At 40.4% G+C, this 22739-nt stretch overlaps 1 protein-coding gene across 1 annotated transcript in view; it reads left to right on the top strand.

Moving 5' to 3' along the window:
- Window positions 1-22739, top strand: part of ITGA8 (integrin subunit alpha 8) — a 187662-nt gene that overhangs the window by 114830 nt on the left and 50093 nt on the right. Inside the window, exons 16-22 of the mRNA XM_042991143.1 lie at window positions 3399-3454; window positions 3870-4024; window positions 5115-5252; window positions 5744-5811; window positions 7199-7346; window positions 13653-13745; window positions 18220-18299. Coding sequence (XP_042847077.1) covers window positions 3399-3454; window positions 3870-4024; window positions 5115-5252; window positions 5744-5811; window positions 7199-7346; window positions 13653-13745; window positions 18220-18299 — 738 coding nt within the window. The remainder of the gene's footprint in view (window positions 1-3398; window positions 3455-3869; window positions 4025-5114; window positions 5253-5743; window positions 5812-7198; window positions 7347-13652; window positions 13746-18219; window positions 18300-22739) is intronic.

Genomic DNA, 22739 nt, shown 5'->3' with positions numbered 1-22739 from the left:
GATGAGGGATCTGGGTTGATTTGTTGTCTTTGCTCCAATCAGACCTATTCAGACTAATGTACCATATTGGATGTGACCATAAATTCAAGTTTGCAGTTTTAACTCTAATTAAGTATAGGTCACAGCTTTCCCTGAAAATGCAAGAGTACTTTATAATTAGGTGTAGACCGTGAGTGGACCAAATGTTTTGGCAGATAAAACACATAGCGAATATATGTGTATGTTTACGTACAATATATAGTTTGCTAAATTCAGAGTGAATGCTTCAACAAAAACACTAATTCGAAATGATATATGGATTTCTATGTTTATTGCAGCATTATTTACAATAGCCAAGCTACCCAAGTGTCCATAGATGAATGGATAAGGAAGATGGGGTATAGATACACGGTGAAAATTACTCAGCCATAAAAGAATGAGATTCTGCCATTTGCAACAACATGGATGGACCTAGAGTGAAATAAGTCAGAGAAACACAAATAACATATGATTTCAGTCATACGGGGAACCTAAAAAACAAAGCAAATGCATAAACAAACAAAAAAACCCAGAAACAGATTCATACAGAGGACAAACAAGTGGTCGGCAGAGAGGAGGGAGGGACGGAGAGATAGGCAAAATAGATGAAGAGGAAGAATAAGAGGTACAGACTTCTAGTTAACAAAATAAGTAAGTCACAGCGATGAAAAGGACAGCAGAGGGAACAGAGTCCATCATTTTGTTGTAAGTTTGGTGGCAGATGGTAACTACACTCATCACAGTGGCCACTGAGTAATGTATAGAGCTGTTGAATCACTGGGTCGTTCCCCTGAAACAAATAGAACACTGTATGTGATATTACCATATTACTGTATTACTGAAATATTACCATATTTCAGTAATAAAAATGTTCTAAATGTTTTATTTATTATAACTGGATGACATTTTCTGACACCTGATAAAACTAGGTCTTTTAAAAAATTTTTTAAGTAAGCTCCACACCCAGTGTGGGGCTTGAACTCAGGACCTGAGATCAAGCGTCTCATGGTCTAGGGACTAAGCCAGCTGGGTGCCTGGTAATAAAAATTTTCTTCAAAAGAATGAATACTTTTGTCCACTACTATAAAATTTTGAGGTTTTCCTTTTAGATCAGAACCAGGGGGCTTGGAACATTTTGATTTGGTAACTCTTTTCTGTGAAAGACGTCTACAAACTAGCACATTTAGGTTGAGGTGCTACTAACAATAACTCGATCAGTTGTAGCAGTTATTTTAAACCTGTATAAAGATAGTTACAGGGGCGCCTGGGTGGCTCAGTCGGTTGAGCGTCCGACTTCGGCTCAGGTCATGATCTCACAGTCCGTGAGTTCGAGCCCGGCGTCGGGCTCTGGGCTCATGGCTCAGAGCCTGGAGCCTGCTTCCGATTCTGTGTCTCCCTCTCTCTCTGACCCTCCCCCGTTCATGCTCTGTCTCTCTCTCTCAAAAATGAATAAAACGTTAAAAAAATTAAAAAAAAAGAAAGTTACAGTCATCCAGTTAATGATTTGAAGGTAACAGAAAGGGGGAGTTAAGAATAACACTGACAGGTAACTGATATAATTCATAACTCAGCTGCTAACATCATTTGTCGATCAAATACCTCCTCGCAAAGAGACAATCATGTTCACATTCATAGTTTCGTTTATTACTTTTTCAAAAACTCCAGTGCTTTTGAAATCTTCATGTCAAACAAAATCCTATCTATAAAATTATTTTAACGTAGCTAAGTTGACAATCTCATTATAAATAGGAATTTATCTTGTAAAAGTTAATGAACTTCGTCTATGATTTTAACACACAGCCAAGTACTTGATTTTAACACACAGCCAAGTACTTCCCAAAAAAAGTTGGACACAGAAAATATTTCAGTTTTGAAAGCCATACCTGCTGCAGAATTTAAAGATATGGTTAACCACTCATCTTTCTTAAATAATTCTAATTAAAGTCGAAGTGGGCTGGAATTTGTGATTTCTCTGGGGAAGGGGTACAAACACTTGTAATAGCAGAGACATCTCAGGAAACTATTGGCTTAATGGCATGTGGCAAATTATTTACCCTGAAGGGAGACATTGACTGAGGTCACGGTAGATAGATGAGTCCCAGATGTGACACATTTTCATTATATTTGACACAGGAAGCTGACACATAATTAAAGTATGATTGGGGATTATTTACAGCTTTTGGATGCTGTAGAAATATTCAAATTACACTATAGTATTTTATTAATGAAAACATCAAGAGTGTCCTTAAATCATTGTTAAGTAGTCTCTTCTATTTTTACTTTCTTAGAAATGTGAAAAAGCCCCATTCCGAATGCTGGCTGTTAGGGCTTACCATTGTTCAGGAGGGACGTGAGCACATTGTGCAAAGCCAGGCAGAGACAACTGGCCATTTCTCATTCCCTCTTTGGCCACAGAACAGGTCCGAGTGCCGGTCATCCTACAAACCATGGCAGACATCTCTTTGGAGTTTAGGTCAATTTCCCAGCAAAACTATAAGGTGTTTCTTACGCACATCAACCCTCTTTTTATAGTCTCTCTACACCATATCATTGTGCCTACCCAGCTTGAGACAGCCACACTCAGCTCCTTATGTTCCTTCTCTCTCCCTGCCCTCTTGGAATGTCTCTGCCTCAAATTATACCCACACCCAGCAAGTTACCACCAGGTCCCCATCTCCTCCTAAGCTGGGGGGTGGGGGGGATGCGGGTTAATCATCCCATAGGGCTCGGTGCCTCTTAGGATTAACATGACTTTCAAAGCCCTGTTCCCCACAGATCAACCCAACCAGCCTCCCCTCCTCTAGCTTCCGGCCTTGCTCGAATGCACCAACCATACTGAATTTCCTCACGTTCCTCAAATGGAGTCATGTTCTTGCTTATCTCCAGGCTCTATGACTGGCTGTTCCCCAGCTGCATTGACTAATTCTTCCCTCCCTGGCACATGGACGATATTCATTTGTATTTGTTGAATCAAAGCAGCCAGTAATTAACTAATCCAATGATTAAATCAGTCAGCTGCTAATAATGCTTTAAAGTATTACCTTCCTATGTATTAATGTTAGTTGTCTTAATTGTATTATGGTCAACTGGTGACATATATATACACACACACACACACATATATATATATATATATATATATATATATATGTGTGTGTGTGTATATATGTATATGTATGCATATGTATGTATATATGTGTATATGTATGTATGTATTTTTTTACAAATATATGTATATTCAGTTAGTTGTGTGTGTGTATACTGAGAAGTATAAAGGAAAAATGATGTATTCATTTGACCTGGGGTGAGGTGAAGTAAGATTTCTATTTCAGATTCAAAATGTTATTAACCTTTAAATTATTGACTATTATTTTCCGTAGCTTTTCTTTAAAAGTATGTGCTTCAGTAGCGGGCCAGAGCATTTCAAATACAATAGGTGAGCATGTTTTCATTTTTACACTCCTATGCTACACTGAGAAAAGTTAACAATAAACGTTCCTCTGCAGACCCTATAAAACTTTCAATGAGCCCGTTTCTAATATTAAGATTTCTACTGTATATATGGAAACCTCTCTGTAAATATTCCTTGAATAATTGGTGTTAATATTATCTGTAAAAACAGATACCATCATGGGGGAGGGGGAAGTGACTGTGTCAAACCATTACAAAACAAGTTTCATAGCTTGGGGAGTATTTTATAAAACTTTTGCAGCTTGTGTATTTGTTTTTGATCCCAACTATGAAAACAATGTTTTCTGAATAAGCAAGTGGAAATAGAAATTCATTCGAGCACTGCATTCACTGAATACTTTGCCTTTCCTGATTATATTTGCTCTATTTCTGTCCCTTAGGCCTGACCGCCGAGGTATACTTGGACACTCTGAAACAAAAAGGAGCCGTCAAACGCACACTTTTCCTTGACAACAATCAGTCACATTTCATTTTCCCTCTCACCATCAAGCGGCAGAAATCCCTCCAATGCCAGGACTTTGTCGTTTACCTCCGAGTGAGTGTTCCAGAATCACCCTTCTGGCCTCCTAACGTTCAGACTCCAATTCCAACCTTTCTTCTCTACTGGACCATCCTTCGGGTCCACAGAGATCCACATCTATTTTCATTTTATAGGAGGAAACTTTCTTCTAAGGGCCACACGCTCCGTTTTTGAGCTTTTCTTCAGCTGACCGAACAGCATGTGGCTATTAATTCCCAAAGCTTCTTTCTGTCTTGCACACTAGCCTGATAATAGTACTCACTCAGGTGGTTTTTATTTCTCACTGCCTCCCTCCCAAAAAACCATAAACATGAAACGCAATTTATTTGAATTTTTCTCCTGCGTGAGGATGCTTGGCCAGATGTTATCGATGTGCATTTCAGAGCCAAGTTGGGAAAACGTTCAGGCATTCAATGCCTTTATTGAAAGTAATTTATAATTCTGTTTTTAAAGAAATGTATATTTACAGTAACTCCAAGACCTACCGTGGAATAAAAGAGCCGAAATATATATAACACTATTATCCCAGCTTTTTTACCAGTCGTGAGGTTATCCTCTTTCTTATTTTGTCTCCGCCCTTAGGGCCTTTGGGGGTACGACCCTCTTCCCCTGGAGGGCTTCTGTTTGTTTTTTCCGAGGGTGGTGAAGGTGTTTTGCAGTTCATGTAAGCTGAAAGAGATAATAAGAGAGGAAAAGAATCAAGATGTTTCCTTCTCCTGAGCCCAAGAGGACTCCTAAATGCGGCCAACCTCATGAAAATAAAAAGTCACGAAACTTTCCATGACATTTATTGCGTATATGAGTATGTTTTTTTCCTTTGCAATTTAACCAATTTGTGTGAGTCACTGAGATCTGCAGAACCTGAAAACTGCCTCCAGAAGCATCTATTTCAACGAAGCCACAAGTCTAAACGGTTTCGTTCCCGAGCGTGTGTTAATTAATCCTATATTCCACCTCAGTCAGCGTGTACCTAAGCCCGCTGCCGTGATAATTACCTCCTCGTTCACGTCCACTGACTGAGGTCACCTGTTGCCTGCCTCTCGCAGACTAACATCATGTAGCTATTTCACAGAGCCTTCCTTGCGTTTGTGATTATTTTCCCTAGGATGAAACTGAATTCCGAGATAAATTATCTCCAATCAACATTAGTTTGAATTACAGTTTGGATGAATCCACCTTTAAAGAAGGCCTGGACGTGAAACCAATATTGAATTACTACAAGGAAAACACTGTCACCGAGCAGGTAGGTCCCCGACGGTCTTTGATGGTTGATTCTCGGTCAGGCCCTGGGCAGCGCTCCTGTGACCTTAACACCAAATCCAGCTTCTTTTGTTTTCGTTCCTGCACACAAACTTGTAACGTTTGGGAGATTTTCCTAACGTGTTTCCTGAAACGCTGCATCACTGTGTTTTCGGAAGCCCTTCCCCTTGTGCAACCAAGACTTAATTTGTTCAAAATGTGGCTGTAATGGAATCAATACAGCCTCTGATCCTCAAAGTGCTGCCCGAGTACCTTCTTTATGGACATTTCCGAATGAATGGGGATCAGGCTATTATGTAAACGAAGTTATACCGGAAGATCACTGCCTTGCTTCGGGTTTTTAGCTGGGCAGAATTCACGCAGAGAGAAACGAAAGCCTTGGTTTAATTTGTGGAATCGTTCATAGTTGTCAAGAAAAAAGGATGTGATTCAGGTTTTCCGAGATTATTCCTGATGCCTGTTTGCACAACACAGGCTCACATCCTGGTGGACTGTGGAGAAGACAACATGTGCATTCCTGACCTGAAGCTGTCAGCTAGACCGTAAGTTTAAATAAATAAACTTGTGCGTTTTATCTAATGGAATACAGGTGTTTATTTAAAGCTTCTCTGGAGAAAGTATACACTTCCAACGACTACAAAAAAAAAAAAAAAATACCCTGTGTGAAATTCTTGAGCTTGGCAACACTTTGGGTCAGCCTGTGGTTTGGGTCAGTCCTTTGTCACCGGTGTGAAATGAACACACCCTAAGATTTCGCTTGGGCTGTTTTCATCTTTCAGCAAAAGCGGGAAAAAAAATGTTTTTGTTCAAAGTAAACTCATCTGGGGGGTGATTCAAGTTGTACGTACTTGCCTGAGTCGTGCGTGCAAGAGACTGGGGCTGGTTCTGTTTCCGCCTTAGCCCGAACCAGCTTGTGCGGGGGCCGTGGCTCAAAAGCATCCTTAAAGTTGTCAAACCGTAATCGCTTTTACTTTGCTGAAACAACTATTTTAATGGCACTCTGTGGAGTCAGGCAGAAGGTGTCCCCAAGTCAAATTAAGAATCAAAAGTCTTTCCGGTTGCCTGTAATGGAGAGTCACCAGTCTGGCAATGGTAACTACACTGCATCTTGTTAGGGCAAGAAACAAGAGTCAGATGTACAACATCCTATGTCGGGAAAAGCAGATTCAGGCTTCTCATCCCCAACACACACCCACCCAAGGCCCATCTCGCCGCCAGTGTTTGGAATCTGCTTGGCAGTCTTTTTAGGGGATGTTCTTCCCAAACTTCACGATTGAGCCAGTGTCCGAAACAACAGCTGTGATTGATTAAAGGTTAAAAGTGGCAAAATCGGCTCAGTTTGAGGTTTGGAGAGAAGGAAAATTCCTCAAAATACCTCAGAATCCTCCACCGGCTGAGATTTTATTGTATCTGCCTCTTTCCTTCCCTCTTACGGTTCTCTTGGCATCCACACCTCCCCCTGTCCGTTTCTAAAACGTCTCTGCCTTTTCACCCACTGCTCATCGTCTTCCTGTCGGGTGTGTTGAGTGATACGCCAGGGCTGCCTTATTCTGGCTTGGGAACCAATCACCTGATTTCCTGGATTTCTTTCTGGCAGATTAAGTATGTCAGTAGCCTGAAATTGACCACAGTGGGAGGATTAGGCCGCTGGAATGAGCAAATGCTACACATTGGTACTCTTTTTTTTGTTTTTTTTTTTTGGTAATGTTGTTCAGCGTTACCAGCACACCACTGGATGTCCTCCTGCTCTGCCCATACAGATGCGGTTCTCTTACTTCTTCTCACCACCCCCTCATGATGATCCAACCATCTTCTTGTCGAAGTCTCATATTTCCCTATCTTCCTTCTTTCCTTCCAAGTCCTTAGATAAAATATCTGCGAATCCAGAGAAGTATGGTAACTAATATTCCTTTTAAACTACGTTTTTAGAGATAAGTATCAGGTCATCATTGGAGATGAAAATCATCTTATGCTCGTAATCAATGCAAGAAATGAAGGAGAAGGTGCCTATGAAGCTGAACTCTTCGTGATGATACCAGAAGAGGCAGATTATGTTGGGATTGAACGCAGCAACAAGGTAATGCCTTGCCCAGTATTTGAAGTCGGAAAGAACTCCGGTATATATTTGAAGTCAAAGCGACATTAAGTAGAGCCATCTTAGCTGAGACTTTCTTCCCAAATGAAGGAGAACAAAATGGCACCCGGCTTTGCTAATCATAATAGCAGTGAGCCAGGAAGGGGAGGTGGTCTTAAGCAATATTAATATCTTTCTTGGCCATAGTGCAAAGATCAGTTGGGCAAAGATGGAGAGCTGAAGCAAGGAAGAGAATACAGCTGGCTGAGAGAAGAATCTCACTAATGTGATCTATCAGCTAAACTCCCCTGTTAACTCCCACCCTCGCTGGCTGTTTTCAGGCCTTTGTTTTTAGTTCCCTTCGTTTCAAGCAGGTCCCGGGAGCTCTGGTTTTCATTATTGCTTATAGAGGAAGGTCTGACCAATCCCAGCTGAGCACTGATAACAGCAGAGACAGGCACTGGAAAGGAAACACGTTCATTTTTCTTTCTTCGTGGCCCACCTTTTTGGGACCAGGACCGAGAAAAGCCAGGTCTTTGTCATTATTTGCTGGTCGGGCAATGCCACCATTTATTAAACTGACAATGCTTTTTACGATCTTTCCTCTCCTTTATCAGAACATGAATCTTCCCACTCAGGGTATCCTCAGGTTCTGCTGTGTTTTTAATCACTTGGTCTAAAAACATATCAAAAATACATTGCAGGACAGTGGGGAAAGTCCCTCATTTTCAGAAATGTACAGACTCACAATCAAGGACAGAGACCCACTTTAACATTTCCTCATGGCCACCTCTGTGCTTCACATAGAACGAGGCACGAAGGGAACTCCTTTAAGACATGCCGATGGATTTGTTCATTGAACTACTATTTGTTAAATGTCTGTTAATTTCCAAATACCACATACTTTGAGGCGTATGAACATTCTAATGACTAAATAATTTTTTTAATTTTAAGTTTGTTTATTTTGAGGGTGTGGGGGAGAGACAGCAAACGGGGGAGGGGCAGAGAGCAAGACAGAGAGAATCCCAAACAGGCTCAGCGCGGTCAGCATAGAGCCCAACATGGGGCTCAGACTCATGAACCACAAGATCATGACCTGAGCTGAAATCAAAAGTCAGTTGCATACCCAACTAAGCCGCCCAGGTGCCCCATAAAGACTAAATAATTTAATGAAAAACGATTTCTCTCAAGAGATGTTAGCAGGGGTACCTGGCTAGCTCAGTCAGAAGAGCATGTGACTCTTGATCTCAGGGTCATGAGTTCGAGCCCCACGTTGGGTGTAGAGATTACTTTAAAAAAATTTTTTTAATGTTTTTTATTTATTCTTAAGAGAGAGAGAGACAGAGCATGAGTGGATGAGGGGCAGAGCAAGAGAGGAACACAGAATCGGAAGCAGGCTCCAGGCTCTGAGCTGTCAGCACAGAGCCCCACGAGGGGCTCGAACCCACAAGCTATTGAGATCATGACCTGAGCCGGAGTCGGACGCCAACCAACTGAGCCACCCAGGCACCCCTAGAAATTATTAAAAAAAAAAAAGGTAGACGATAACTTAAAAAAAATTAATGTCAGCAAACTGTTGCGATGTTGATACTTCATAGGCATTTATAGATGTAGAGATTATTAAAATCTCTACTCACCCCTCTAGGCTTGCGGTTCATGTGTTGGTTAAATTATCTTCTTCGTGAAAAATAAATACAGAAATCCAGGTGAGTGATCATCACATATCTTTGACAGTCATAGAATCATTACGAGTTTCTGTTGGAGAAATTTATGGAAAAATATCACCTGTACACACTTACATGCAAATACTATGTAAACAAACAAAGAAATGAGGCTCGAGTATGTTATTTTTAAAAATGTTCCGTGGCTTCACTCATGTTTTCATTTCAGTTCCTTCGTGTCATTCCACCCCCGACTTCGTTAAACAAAGCATCTTTTCTAAAATGTTCTTTTAGCAAAACATCCAGTTTACCGTGGACTTGGTTGCATGGAAAATATGGGAGAACGCTTATCGTTTCCATCTCTGGCTGTAAACATTACAACGGACATCGTCCACAGTCTCAAATAAGCCCCTTAACTTTTTTTCTTCCATCAGCTTCCCTTGGGCAGAGACTTAGCTCAGTCTTTGAATCTCGCATGACTGAAGCCACATTCTAATTTGTTCTTTCTCTCTAAGCAGTTTGAGGTTTGCGTACCTTTTTTTTTGAACTCAGCTCAAGGGTTTTTTTTTAGACAATCTTCTCTCAGGGGAAAACGTATTAGGATTATCTGATTGTAAGTTTTGTTATTCTTTTGTTGAACACATTCATCATTTCAAAAATATAAATGCTGACCATCTCCTTCTCTGGAAACCTTCACCGAGCCAGACTTCATACTTCCCTTTGCTGACTTTTTCTAAAATGTTCTAGGAATAAGGGCTTATGTGCTTTATGTGATGATTATGATTAGCATTATTATTATGGCAAAAATATATGTAATATATTTTAGCATTTTAACCATTTCTAAGTGTGTCATTCAATGGGATTAAGTGCATTCACATGATTGCACAACCTTTACCTAAAACCATCCAGCAAAGAACTTTTTCATCTTCCCAGATGGAAACCCTGTACTCACTCAACACTAACACCTGTTCCCCCAGCCCCTGGTAACCACAGGTCAGCTTTCTGTCTCTATGCATTTGGTATCCGGGGGACCTCATGGACCACCTCCCCTGCCTCCTGGCCACCTCACATCCAGCGTGTCCAGAACTAGATTTGTCAACCTCCCAGACTCACCCTTCTCCCGCCTCCATGGCCTGTGTCAGAGAAAGGCACCAGGAGCCACCTCGTTTCTCCAGCCCACCTCTGTCCCCAGTTCATCTCTTCTCTCCACCTAACTGCCCCTGACACCGCCTTCATCAGAGCTGGCCTGATCTTCTGCCGAGATCACAAATGTCTCCTAACTAATCTCCCCATCTCCCTGCCTCCCCTCCCCTCGCTGCAAGGGGTCGTCCTCTCCCTAAAATGTAAATCTGACCACAGCACCCTCTTGCTGCAACCCCTCATTAAGTCCCCATTGCTTTGAGGATAAAGCCCAAAGCCCCTCAGTAACTACCGAGGCCCTTACTTCTGTCACCCCTGTTCACCTCTTTAGCCTCTCGTCCCTGGGCTTGGATCCTTTCCCTTCCCCCGCACCCTACATGCCAGCAGGACTGAATTTCTTTCCAGTTCCTGGAGTGCACGTGTGCTCTGTTGCCACAAGAGTTTGTGGCTGCTGCTCATTCTCTCGGACGCACCAACTCCACTCCCTCCTCCCCTTTATCCAGCTCACTTCTTTCTCTTTATCCTTCAAGTCTCAGCTCCGTCATGATTGAGGCTGCAAACGTGTATTGAAGAATCGAGATGGGCTGGGCACTGCTCTGAGATCTTATATGGGTTTAATTTACTTAATCTCCGTAGCGGACTTGTAGCAAAACAGCAAGGCTATCGGTATCCCCCACTTACAGAGGAGGAGAGATTTACTAACATGCCTAACACAGCTGTTGCCTGGCATACACTTCACTGGTGGGTCCAATCCCGTGCTCTTAACCACCGGTCCGCACTGCCCCCCAGCAGCCTGATGTGACCTCCTTCAATCTGCTACTTACATCTAAGTGCATAACCTCCTCTATCACTATGAATCTCTCCTATCGTAAAACTGAAACTGCACTGATTATGTTTCCATTGCTTTTTACAATGCTTGTGATTACTTATTATGGTTGTTACAGTAATTGGAAATTCGGTGAGGACGAGGAGTTTTTATCAGTTCCTGGTAAATAGCAGGTACACAGTACATATTTTTAGTGAATGAATAATATGTTAAGAGCTATAAATGGATTACAGCAAGAGTGTCCCTGGAACAGCTAAGGAAAATAATCTAGAAATATCTAGAAAAACAATCATTGTTCCTCTCACTCAGAGAAAGGAAGTAAAGGTTAAAAAAAGAAAAAGGGTGGGAGGGACTGGGGAAAGAAAAGATCTTTGATTGATGTGAAAAAGCTATTTCTAGAAAGCTGGGAAAAATGTACATATAACTTTTAACCTTTAGATAAGATAAAAATATTTACTATAGAAACTAACTTTGAATTATATATTCAAAGGGCTCGTGGACATTTTAAAAAACGTTTTAGCTGGGTTCTTTTTTTCTGTTTTCAGGATTGACTTAATTTGAACACAAACATCTCTGTACAATTAGGGTTAGTTACAGATCCTTAAGAATTTAAAGGGGTGTCTGGGTGGCTTGGTCGGTTAAGCGTCCGACTTAGGCTCAGGTCATGATCTCACGGTCCGTGAGTTCAAGCCCCGCGTCGGGCTCTGTGCTGACAGCTCAGAGACTGGAGCCTGTTTCAGATTCTGTGTCTCCCTCTCTCTCTACTCCTCCCTTGTTCATGCTCTGTCTCTCTCTGTCTCAAAAATAAATAAACGTGAAAAAAAAAAGTTAAAAAAAAAAGAATTTAAATACATGCTAATGCTATCTTTCAGAAGAGAGAGCATTACCAGCTTTTTGAAAATATGTTTCTTAGCTGCCTAGATACTAATGTGTCATGCAAGTTATTTAGAGAGAGCATATATTAAGGTGCCTCCAGATATCGGTCAGTTGCTCCTTTCTGATCATTCTGAACAGACTTTTCAGTGGGTGTTCCTACCTGGTTGACTGCAGGAGGGAGGATTTGTGTGTGTGTGTGTGTGTGTGTGTGTGTGTGTGTGATTTTTAATTTATTTTTGAGAGAGAGTGTGAGCAGGGGACAGAAGGAGAGGGAGACACAGAATCCGTAGCAGGCTCCAGGCTCTGAGCTGTCAGCACAGAGCCAGACGTGGGGCTCCAACTCATAGACTGCAAGATCACGACCTGAGCTTGAAGTCAGACGCTTAACTGACTGAGCCCCCCAGGCGCCCCCAGGAGGGAGGATTTTAGTTAGTTGTGTTTCCATTCATTTCAGCCCCATCTTAGCAAAGCGTGTGATCCGCTCCTGCTGTCTCCTGACACCATTTACTGCTCTGTGCCCAACACGGCTCCAGGCACTGGGAATAAAAGAGATACAAAAACCCCTGTCCCCCTGAGGTTAATTTTCTCGAGGCAAAATTAACAAAATTTTTCACCTTGATGTCTGGTTGTTTGTCTAGCTTCTCATTGTTTTGGTGTTGGATCTTGGTTTTTCCTCAATGAAGTGGGAAGAATGGGATAGAGGGTGATTTCTGAAACTTTTACATGAGAATTCACATTACTTCCTTAAATGAAACTTCAGTAGAGCTGACAGATGGACAGATGGTCCTCATACTCAGAATGCTCTTCCTTCCACGGACCTCTCCTGGGGCGGAAATTCCCAAAAGGTTGCTCCTTGTGAAGGTCCCCCTGTTGTCAGCTTATCTCTGGGTATGAGGATGACGGGTCATGTTAGTGGCACTTCGTAAGTTAGAGGGAAATAAGGGGTGAACGTTTGTAGCTATCACTAGAGGTGGAGCAGGGCCACAGGGACATCAGGTTTTGAAAAATGGAAAGGGACTAAGGGTGGACAGCAAGGTGCGGATTTCGAGGCAGCTGGGAGTAGCATCAAGACATGAGAGAGACCTGACGCAGAGGGAAGAAGTTCAAAGATAAAGCTCCCTCACTTCTCCCTTTCGTTTGCTGTAACCTTGAGAACTTGTCCCGCACCTAGCTCTAAACGCCTCCTCAAACTTGAGTTTTTATACTTTCTGATGAGAACAGGCTATAAGGGGAAGAAGGGAGACGGGAAGCACTGGGGAAACACGAAAGCGTTCTCTTCCCGTCTTGAGTATTTAGAGGAACGAACAGAGATCGTTGTGTCGCCTCAAAATTAGAACCATGGTGTGTAGGACTCTGTGTTCAGAGCAGTTCTCTTGCACATGGTCACCGAGGCATACGATACCCTCTGCTAATAGCCGCCATTTCATCTTGGCAAGAATAAATTTGTTCCGTGGTGGTTACTCATCTGTGATCCTCCTGGCCCAAATTTAACATGAGCAATAGTGCCAATAATTTCTAAAACGTTCCTTGTTGCACGTGGTAAGCGTTTTGCTCCTCCGTGAAACACATCGCGCTTACCGCTCCAACCTCCTTCTCAAATTAAACTCTGATCTTTCTGTCTCCCAAGCGTCTCTTCCTTGTTAATGGTCACCCGTGAACTCCTGGGCCCGGTGGCCCACACAGGTGTTTGAAATCAAGGGAAGCTTGCCGCCCACACCGCGTTGCCTTTGTGACAGGATGTAACTTATTTGCCGCCCCCCCCCCCCCCCCCCCCGAACTCCATGCTGGTGTTCTTTCCCACTGCAGGGGCTACGTCCACTGAGCTGTGAGTACAAGATGGAAAATACAAGCCGGATGGTGGTGTGTGACCTTGGCAACCCTATGGTGGCTGGAACAAATGTAAGAGAAACCCAGAAGCCCTTCCTAGGTTCTAATTGCATTTTAAAGACAGCTCGTGGAAAGCGCCCCCACTGGCACTCAGCTGTTTAGCACCTGGTAACGAAAACAAATTAGGCAGGAAACGACCGTGGGGGGGGGGGGGGGGGGGAGATTACATCCTATACAGAGTGGGAACCCTGAGGTTAAACACATGAAAAGATGGATACTTTCATATGCTTTCTCTTTTCATTTTACTCTTAACATGTCTTTTAGATGGTACACATCTATGAAGACTTTTTTTTTTTTCTTTTTTACTACAGATGTTTTCTTGGGATATTTGTTTCTTTGAATCTCACGGCAGTTCAATTGTTTCTCGGTATTCCGTAAATGACTTAAGAAATAACATAAGTAAAGATTTTAGCAAAGGTGATTAAACTTGGATTTTTGACATACGTCCCGTCCCGTATGGGTATCATTCACAGTATTTTCATATTAAAAATGTTACCATGATCTAGGTTTTGAGTCAGCTCTGCCAGGTCTATATTTTCCATGCATTTGAACTTGAGAATAATACTGAAATGTGTTTGTAGCAAGAAAAAGAGAGTTAATAATGATCTGTAATGTGAATTTGGAAGAATAAAGACATGTTTTTCTTCTTCTTTCCTTGTTTCCAGATTTAGGAACTTCTCATTCGGGTTTTCTTGTGGACAATAAGTTTATTTTATTGCAATTGCCATTTAAGTACACATAGTAACTTGTAATAAATATCCCAGTGGACATACTTATTATGAAGTCATAAATCAGAAAAAAATTCTGAAATCTGCAAATCCTGCATATTTAAATGTTTCATAAACTAAACATATGTATTCCTCTGTTTTAAATTAGATATTTATGATTATCAATGAAGTGGCCTATTTGAAAAAAATTTCATAAAAATTCATAATTGCATAGGTTTGTATTAGAATAGCTTCCCAAAGTATATTCCAAAGAGTGTTGATCCCTTGAGATAAGGCTTTAAAAGGGAGTTCTGTGGTCACTGCTGGGTATCATATTCTCCTCTGGAACATTTAGGTGCACATTCGCATTTTAAAGGTGATGAGAAGTCCTGCAGTAAATAAACCTTTTAGCCCAAGGTCTCTCACATTTATTTGAGCATTTGAAAGTATCAAGTAATTCCTATTCCCAATTTTTACTTTAGGGTATTCTGCTACAATATTTTTGCTTTCTTACGCTCTAAAAGTAAATAATATTTTTGCTTTTTTACACACTTTTTACGCTCTTTATTTAAACTCCCAGTTATTTATAAAGTGTGCCAAGCTATAGTCTGGTAAATTCACTTGTTAGGCCAAAAGAAGTAACTATTTAAATGAAAGATAAAATTTTATAACAGTTTTTTATTAGCTAACATGTACTGATTGCTCTCTGTGTTATAAATGCATCACTAAGTACTTTTTTTATGTTATCTCGTTAAATTTTCACAACCAACAATCCCATTAGTTGAGTATTTCTCCTGTGTTATAGATGAGGAGATTGAGACTGAGAGATATCAGATAAATTTCTCCAAATCACACAGATAATGAACGACGAAACCAAGATTCGAACCAGGACCTCACACAAAGTCCATGTTCTGTCTGGTCTGCAAAATTGGGAAAAGTATTTGGATAAAAACTAATGAATAACAGACAAGATGAGATGTTTAAACGAAGCCATGAAAGACAGAATGGGATTTCTCAGCTGAGAAATTGGGACATTTTCCATTAGAATCCTTTTGTCCAGAAACTAATAAATCCTTTTGCTGGTTATCAAGAAAAATCCAATCACCTAATTTGGCATGAAGAAGAGGTCTACCTAACACTAAAGAGGAACAGATTGACATGGTAACCGTGGCATTTGCATAAAATTTTATAAAAATGACCAGGCACTCATTCCTTTTTCAGTATTACAAGTGTTCAATCTAAACCAGAGATCATCCAAGATCATTAATAACAAATAATAATCTTGGAGCAAAACTGGCCACTGGTGTCATTCAAAGAGGGTAAAAATGCAGTGTGGTCTTAACCATGGATGTATTTATGTGAAATGATGTCTGCCCGTTTTACCAGCAAATAATTTTTGGAAGTCAAGGAGGTAAATTGTTTGTATTCATTTATCTGTGAGGTCTCTAGTGGAAGAAACCTAATAGCTTTCTTATCTCACCCTTTAATGCCCTTAAACACATCAAATTTTATTGCATTCTGTTTTCTTTTAAAACACTTTGATTTATTTACTTCTTCATTTTGTACTAAAAAAAAATACTCTCAGTGGATCGTAGTAAAATTCCAAATATAAAAGCAGCCCTAAATATTAAAAAGCATCATAAATCACCAGAAACATTTAGTTAAGTCCCACTCAATATTTAAAAAAAAAAAAAGTTTTCGAGTGACATTTTATTTTAATTTAACAAAACATTCAAGGTAGTATTCAGAAGTATTACTCCTGATTTGTAAGTAGTAATGTCATTTTCATATAATAGCTATAGTCATATAAAATAGGTGCCAATAGGATTTATAAAAACTTGGAAAATCTCTCAAGCAGGAAGACGAGTAAGTGGTGGTTCAGCAAAGGTCCTTTAGAATCCGCCCAGATATTTGGTGTTTGGTTCTAGCTGAGAATACATGTGTCTCTTACAATATGAAATTGTCACATCTTTATTGTATCTTTGTCCCAGGCTGAATTGTTCTGTAATGAGGACCGACATTAGCCAGGCTTCATCCCAATAGAGTAAGATCCCCACCACTGGAACTGTTTTAGTGCATCCCTTCTGTATACCTGGTACCAAGCTAGAGTCTGACAATATCAAGATGAAAATATACAACGCCCATTCAATAAGAAACTCAACATTAACACTATCGGAGGTTGCAAAGAAGGAGATGGGGGAATAAAGAGAAAATTTCTGCCTGACCGGCCCTGTGGGATCGGATAGTATGTTGCAGGAGGATCTCTCGTCCTGAGCTTTGAAGCATGAGTAGAACGTCTTCAAGTAGAAGAAAGCAGAAAAGTTTTAAGGTTTTCAAAGAAGGGGGAAGTGTATGTGCAAAGTCCCAGGGGTCTGACCAAAAATTGCACATTTGATATCATAAAAGAATTCATCATGGCTGGGGCATAAGGATGCATAGGCTTAATAGATACACATGGGTTTAAATCCCAGCTTTGCTGCTCATCAGTTGTGATACCTTGGACGAGTCACATTGAAATGGGAGAATCACCACATTTAGGAAAGTTTGGAGCAGTGCACTGACATGATATATATAAAGCCACTGGGACAGTGCCTGCTTGTAACGCATTCAGTAAGGGCTAGGGAAATGATGACAATTTATGATTAGAATGATGATTTATTATTAGTTCATATTACTACTGGTTCATATTAACACGAGTTTTTAATCAATGATCTGATTCTTGGGGTGCAGTGGCCTTGAGTGCAGCTTCCAGAGTCAGCTTGCAAGAATTTCAATTCCAACTCTACAGGTCCTTTGCTGTGCACCTGGAGGAAGGCACTTGATCTCCCTGATCCTCAGATGACTGCTCAGAGTGTAAAATGTCAACAATCAGAGTACCCACCTCATGGGGTGGTTGTCATGATTCTGTGAGACAAGGCATGTAAGGCTTTAGCACAGTACATAGGAGAGTAAGTGATAGAATTATTGGCTCTTATTTTACTTCCTTATTGATATTATCATTGGACTAATTTTCCCCAAAGTTTTAAAAACCTGTCCTCAGCTTAAAAAAATAAGAGGTTTAAAACTTTGGGAAATCAAGAAAGGTACAAAAACAATCCCTACACTCATAACCTTAATATTATTACCATAGCATAGTATTCTGGTATATTTTTTTTTACAATACACCCTCACTCCTGTACAGTCATTTTTCCACCGACAAACTTTTAAAACAATACCTGAAACACACTGCATGTACAACTTTGTAACCTTTTTCTTTATCGGTCATCATTCCATTAGAAGCATTTTCCACGTATTTGCGTAGGCGTCCCACCCCATGACCCAATTCGCAGTCAGTTTCAATGACGCCGTAAATGTGCATCAAATACAAGCATTACAGTTTTCCAAATCAATTGCCTCTTGTATATTTAGGTTGTTTTTAATTTAGCACATAGGAAGGTGGCAGGAGAAGAATTCGTACAGGACTAAATGAAGAGAATGAACCACAATGTAGAGGGACTTGAATGTCTGGCCTCTGCAGTCTTAGTTCCGTGACTTCCTCTAGGCAACCCCCGGGGTGGAAGCAGGGAAAAGGGCAGCAATATGAGATAGGGATTTGCAGGGATGATTTTTATTTTTTTATTTTTTTGAGAGAGAGAGGGCACAAGTGAGCGAGGGGCAGAGAGAGAATCCCACCAGGGGCAGAGAGAGAGAAGTGCAGGGATGATTTAAAAAGATTTTTAGGCTGTGTATATGGTCCCTCCCTGTAATAACCTTAGTGTCTTGTGATTTTTTTCTTTTAGTACTCTCTGGGCCTCCGATTTGCAGTTCCACGTCTTGAGAAAACAAACATGAGCATTAACTTCGATCTCCAAATCAGAAGGTTAGATCTTTAAATGCCTAAAATCATGGTCAGCATCCACTATTAGAGAGATCCATAGTGAGATGAATGGCCACGAATCAAACTCCTTAACCTGAAATTAGAACCCAGACTTTTCACAGATCATTTTTTGTGTCTGTTTTTTTCAGTTTTGTAAGTTTTTGTTTGTTTTTGGTTTTTGTTTGTTTGCTTTTGAAAAGAGATCCATTCTGTAAGCCAAGTTATTTTAGTAAAATTTTGTCCTGGGTACCCTCGCACCCTGGTTTACCTCCATTTTTCCTGATTCTGATTTACATCCTTTCTCCTGCCCTCACCAACACCCCAACAATATCTCTGCCATGCTCTGAGCTGGGGGTCATTAAATCCCTGAGAATAAAATCTCTGCAAGAAAGCATAGATTACGCGTTTGCAAACTTGAAATCTAACTTGTCAGGAATGAATGGGTCTCTGACGGTTTCACTGTGAGCCCCATGGCAGGAAGCAGGTGAGATTCAGAGGACAGAGCCTTTTCTGGTAACTGTAAGACAAAGCATATAGGTAGCTGCCCCTTTTTTCTAAGACTGACACTTTTCAGAGACTCAAGTGTGACTTATCTTTTCACTGTCTATTCTGTTTGTTCCTTCATGGCCAAAAACAGTATTTAATGAGTGGAAAGACTTGGAGGTAGCAGTGTGCATAAAAGCCCAAGTGTGGACTTAAACCCATTAGCCAGTGATGGGATAAATGTAATGACTCCAGGCCACTATTAAAAGAAAAGGAAAGTGAATGGAATATAATATATCACAGTCTTCTTCATCAAATGATCCAATTAGAGAAATGTAAATGTGCATAGTAAGACACCCTGTGAAATACAATAATTTTCTGTGGTCTGCGATTTTAAAAGTTTGAACAACATTTAAAAAAAAAAAGTTTAAACAGCCTTGATGTTGACAGCACATACTCAGCTGGGTGAACCCTTGTTCTATAACACAACTCTGAAGTCAGTATCTACAATTTGGTCCTCAAATACTAGTGTTCAATGTGGATAAATCTCTACACTTATCTTCTATCCTGTAAGAAGTGATTAGAGAGCGATGATTTTGTGCAATGCATTACTTTTTAATAGCTACTTGGATTAAGGGTTTCTATTTTTTTTTTTTTTAATATATAAACTTGGGGCACCTGGGTGGCTCAGTCGGTTAAGCGTCCGACTTTGGCTTAGGTCATGGTCTCATCGTTTGTGGGTTCCAACCCCATGTTGGGCTTAGAGCCTGGAGCCTGTTTTGGATTCTGTGTCCCCCTCTCTCTCTCTGCCCCATCCCCGCTCATGCTTTGTCTCTCAAGAATAAATAAAATGTTAAAAAAAATTAAAAATAGTAATAAAATAAAATATATAAACTGTATAAGAACATAGTAGATTTTTAAAATCTGCAACCTGCGGGACGCCTGGGTGGCTCAGTCGGTTAAGTGTCCAACTTCAGCTCAAGTCATGATCTCATGGTTCGTGAGTTGGAGCCCCGTGTCGGGCTCTGTGCTAACAGCATAGAGCCTGGAGCCTGCTTCAGATTCTGTGTCTCTCTCTGCCCCTTGCCTGCTCACGATCTGTCTCTGTCTCTCAAAAATAAATAAACATTAAAAAAAAAAAAATCTGCAACCTGTATCACAAACCACATCCCCTAAATCTTGTGATAGATTTCTAAGAAGGAAGGTTTTTATCACCTACCTTACGTCCTTTTCTGACCTTAATTCTTTTTAAAGATTTAACTTAATATTTTCTGCTGATTCTTAAGAGATTTTAAAAAAATTTTACCCATATTAGTGATGAGACGCTGACACAATGATTTCTGTAATACCATTTTACCAAAAGCATATTAAATCACTTCTTTATGTCTACATAAATGTATATTTTCCAAAAGGTTTAGGTAGTCCTAAATATTTTTATTTGGGGAATCTTTTGCTTATATTTTTAACTTTTTCAGAAAAAAAAAAGTAAAGGCACCCTATACTGAGAACCATCACTCCAGACAGCAGCCTAAAGTTTCTATTTCTTACCATCACTGTCTGTGATGTCAGTCCCACAAACGGTATGAAGATACATCCTCACAAAATAGAAATCATTTATTTAGAAATAAAATCTGTTACAAAGATGCAAAGCAAATTCCCTGACACATCCTTCTTACTTTTGATTGCAGCTACAGATAACAGAATAAATGAAACGAGTAGTTCACTCTGGGGACAAAGGACAACAACTAATATTCCAAATGCCTTCCCCAGACCCATCCTGGAGATCATCCTCCAACCAGTGAATTTAGCAACAAAGTGCTAAATTTGATGGAAGATAGAAACGGTCACACTTCTAACATCTCGCTTCATCTAAAAGAGTGGACCATGATGATATTCCATCCTTATGTGCTATAGAAACTCATGACTATTTTAACATTATTCTGAAAAAAACATAAAAATGTGGAAATGAAGGAAGAACCAGAGAGGCTACAGGAACATACACAAAGCATCAAATTCCAAAAACAGACATTTCCAAGATAAAAACGTTTGAGAATGCTTAACACTCAAATAGTGAAGTATTCACGAGTGAGCATTTATCTACATGCCTCGTTGGCAGACTCCAAAGGCATAAATCAATATTTATGGATGGTGTGCGTTCAATTTAAATGTGTTAAAACCAAAAGTAAATTAAACCAAATATTCTGAAGTCTAAGTTCTTAAGCTTTTGACCATATTGATCGCCATTACCCACTTTTAATGCCCCTTTCCACAAACAGAACCCAAAGAGAAACGGGCTTTATGTATTAATCAACTTAAAATATTTCATGTTACCAAATGTTTTCATTAAATGGTCTCTTCATGCCACAGCTCTGTGTGACATGTAAACATTCTCCTCCCTGTGTAGAGCGGGTCTCAGATAGCAGTTCCCACATACAAACAGGTCTTTTGTGATATCAGTGAAACTGCTTCCTCAGCAGCGGTGAAATGAACATCGTATTGTATTTGCTAACATTCCAAAGACCACAGAAAGTACAGAGGGAATGTTAGAAAAGAGGGAACAGTAAAGAAAAGGAAAATAGCATCAGAGTGATAAATGAAAAACGTGTTTATCCTTGGTGCATGACATGGGGCGTAGTTGTGGAGAGGAAATCCATCATTCCCATGCAGAATTAGCACCGACAGTATAAATAGCTCAGCATCCCGGACGGTGATGGATTGCTTGTTTGAATGTAGCAGTGGTGTTAGTGAAGGAGGTTTCCTTCCAGGAAAAGAGGTCAAGGAAGCATCTAAGTTGTATATCAAGCCTGGTGCCTTTCTTACTGGGAGATTTTGTTGACACCACTGGCTGATGGCAGTACCTAGTGTCATGACAAGGCTGTGTGACAGATGATTTTGATTAGCCAACAGGTTTCGTCTCCACCTCTGCCATTGCTTTCATTACATGGTAAAATAGCCTCCGTAAGCTTCATGTTAGACTCCTGTCCAAAGATGATTTCAGGGCTTTACATCTGCTGGCTTTTTTTGTGAGTAAAGACAATTGTGTTATTTAAACCACATGGAAACAAAACACAATGAAGTTACAGGATCGCTTAAATGAAACGACTTTTTTTTCATCATTTTTACATTCACTGCTGCAAAGCAGTGTGAACTAGAAAATAGAACCAAGTCTGGGTAACGTGTGCAACAATGAGACCTAAATTTCCAAACTGAAGAGTTTTCCATAATGCATTCAGAGCCATGCAATGTACAACAAGTAGACTTAATGACTTCTTGCTGGTAATTAAGAATTCTGCCTTAAAAAAAAAAACCCCAAAAACCTTTTTAGTTAACTGATTTTCCCCAGATGTGATAATAATAAAGTGGCCTGGAAACTGGGGTTCAAACTTTGGTGAACAAGTCCCCCTAGGCTCATCACTAGCTTAGTAGTGATGCCCTATTGCAGGAAATGAGCCTGACATTGGCCTGTTTATATCTTTTATGTGTGTTTGTGGTTTAAGTGGCCTTATCAGTATATACAATCAGACAAGACTTTTCAAAAGCATTGTGGGGATGATTCTGTCTCCTCCTCCTCCTTTGAAAGCTGACTTTTACATCTCCTTTCCAGCTCCCACATTTGGGAAGCTTCAAAAGCTAGTCAGAACATACCCCATTACCACTCCTGCAGTGTTAAAGCATTATCCATTGAATCTGTGTGAAAGTCGATGATGAAAAGCGGACGCTTTCTCTTCTTAATGAGACCTGGATATAAACATGACCTGTCAGTGGTGGTGTGGCCACATCTGTTTGCTGAAAGCTGCATAATCTTGGGGATATGAGGGTGACTTCAGTGAAAGCACAAGAGGGTAATAAAGGCAAATGACATCTGCATTCAAAGCTCAGCTACTGGTCCAGCCTCTCATGAGACCATGTTTCATTTTCTTTACTGCCCGCTTAACACGTGCATTTTTTTAAAAATTTTTT

The sequence above is a fragment of the Panthera tigris genome, chromosome B4 (genome assembly GCF_018350195.1).
Source record: "Panthera tigris isolate Pti1 chromosome B4, P.tigris_Pti1_mat1.1, whole genome shotgun sequence".
NCBI classification, from domain to species: Eukaryota; Metazoa; Chordata; class Mammalia; order Carnivora; family Felidae; genus Panthera; species Panthera tigris.
Note: the sequence above shows the minus strand (reverse complement) of the source record. Positions and strands in the feature narration are given on the sequence as shown.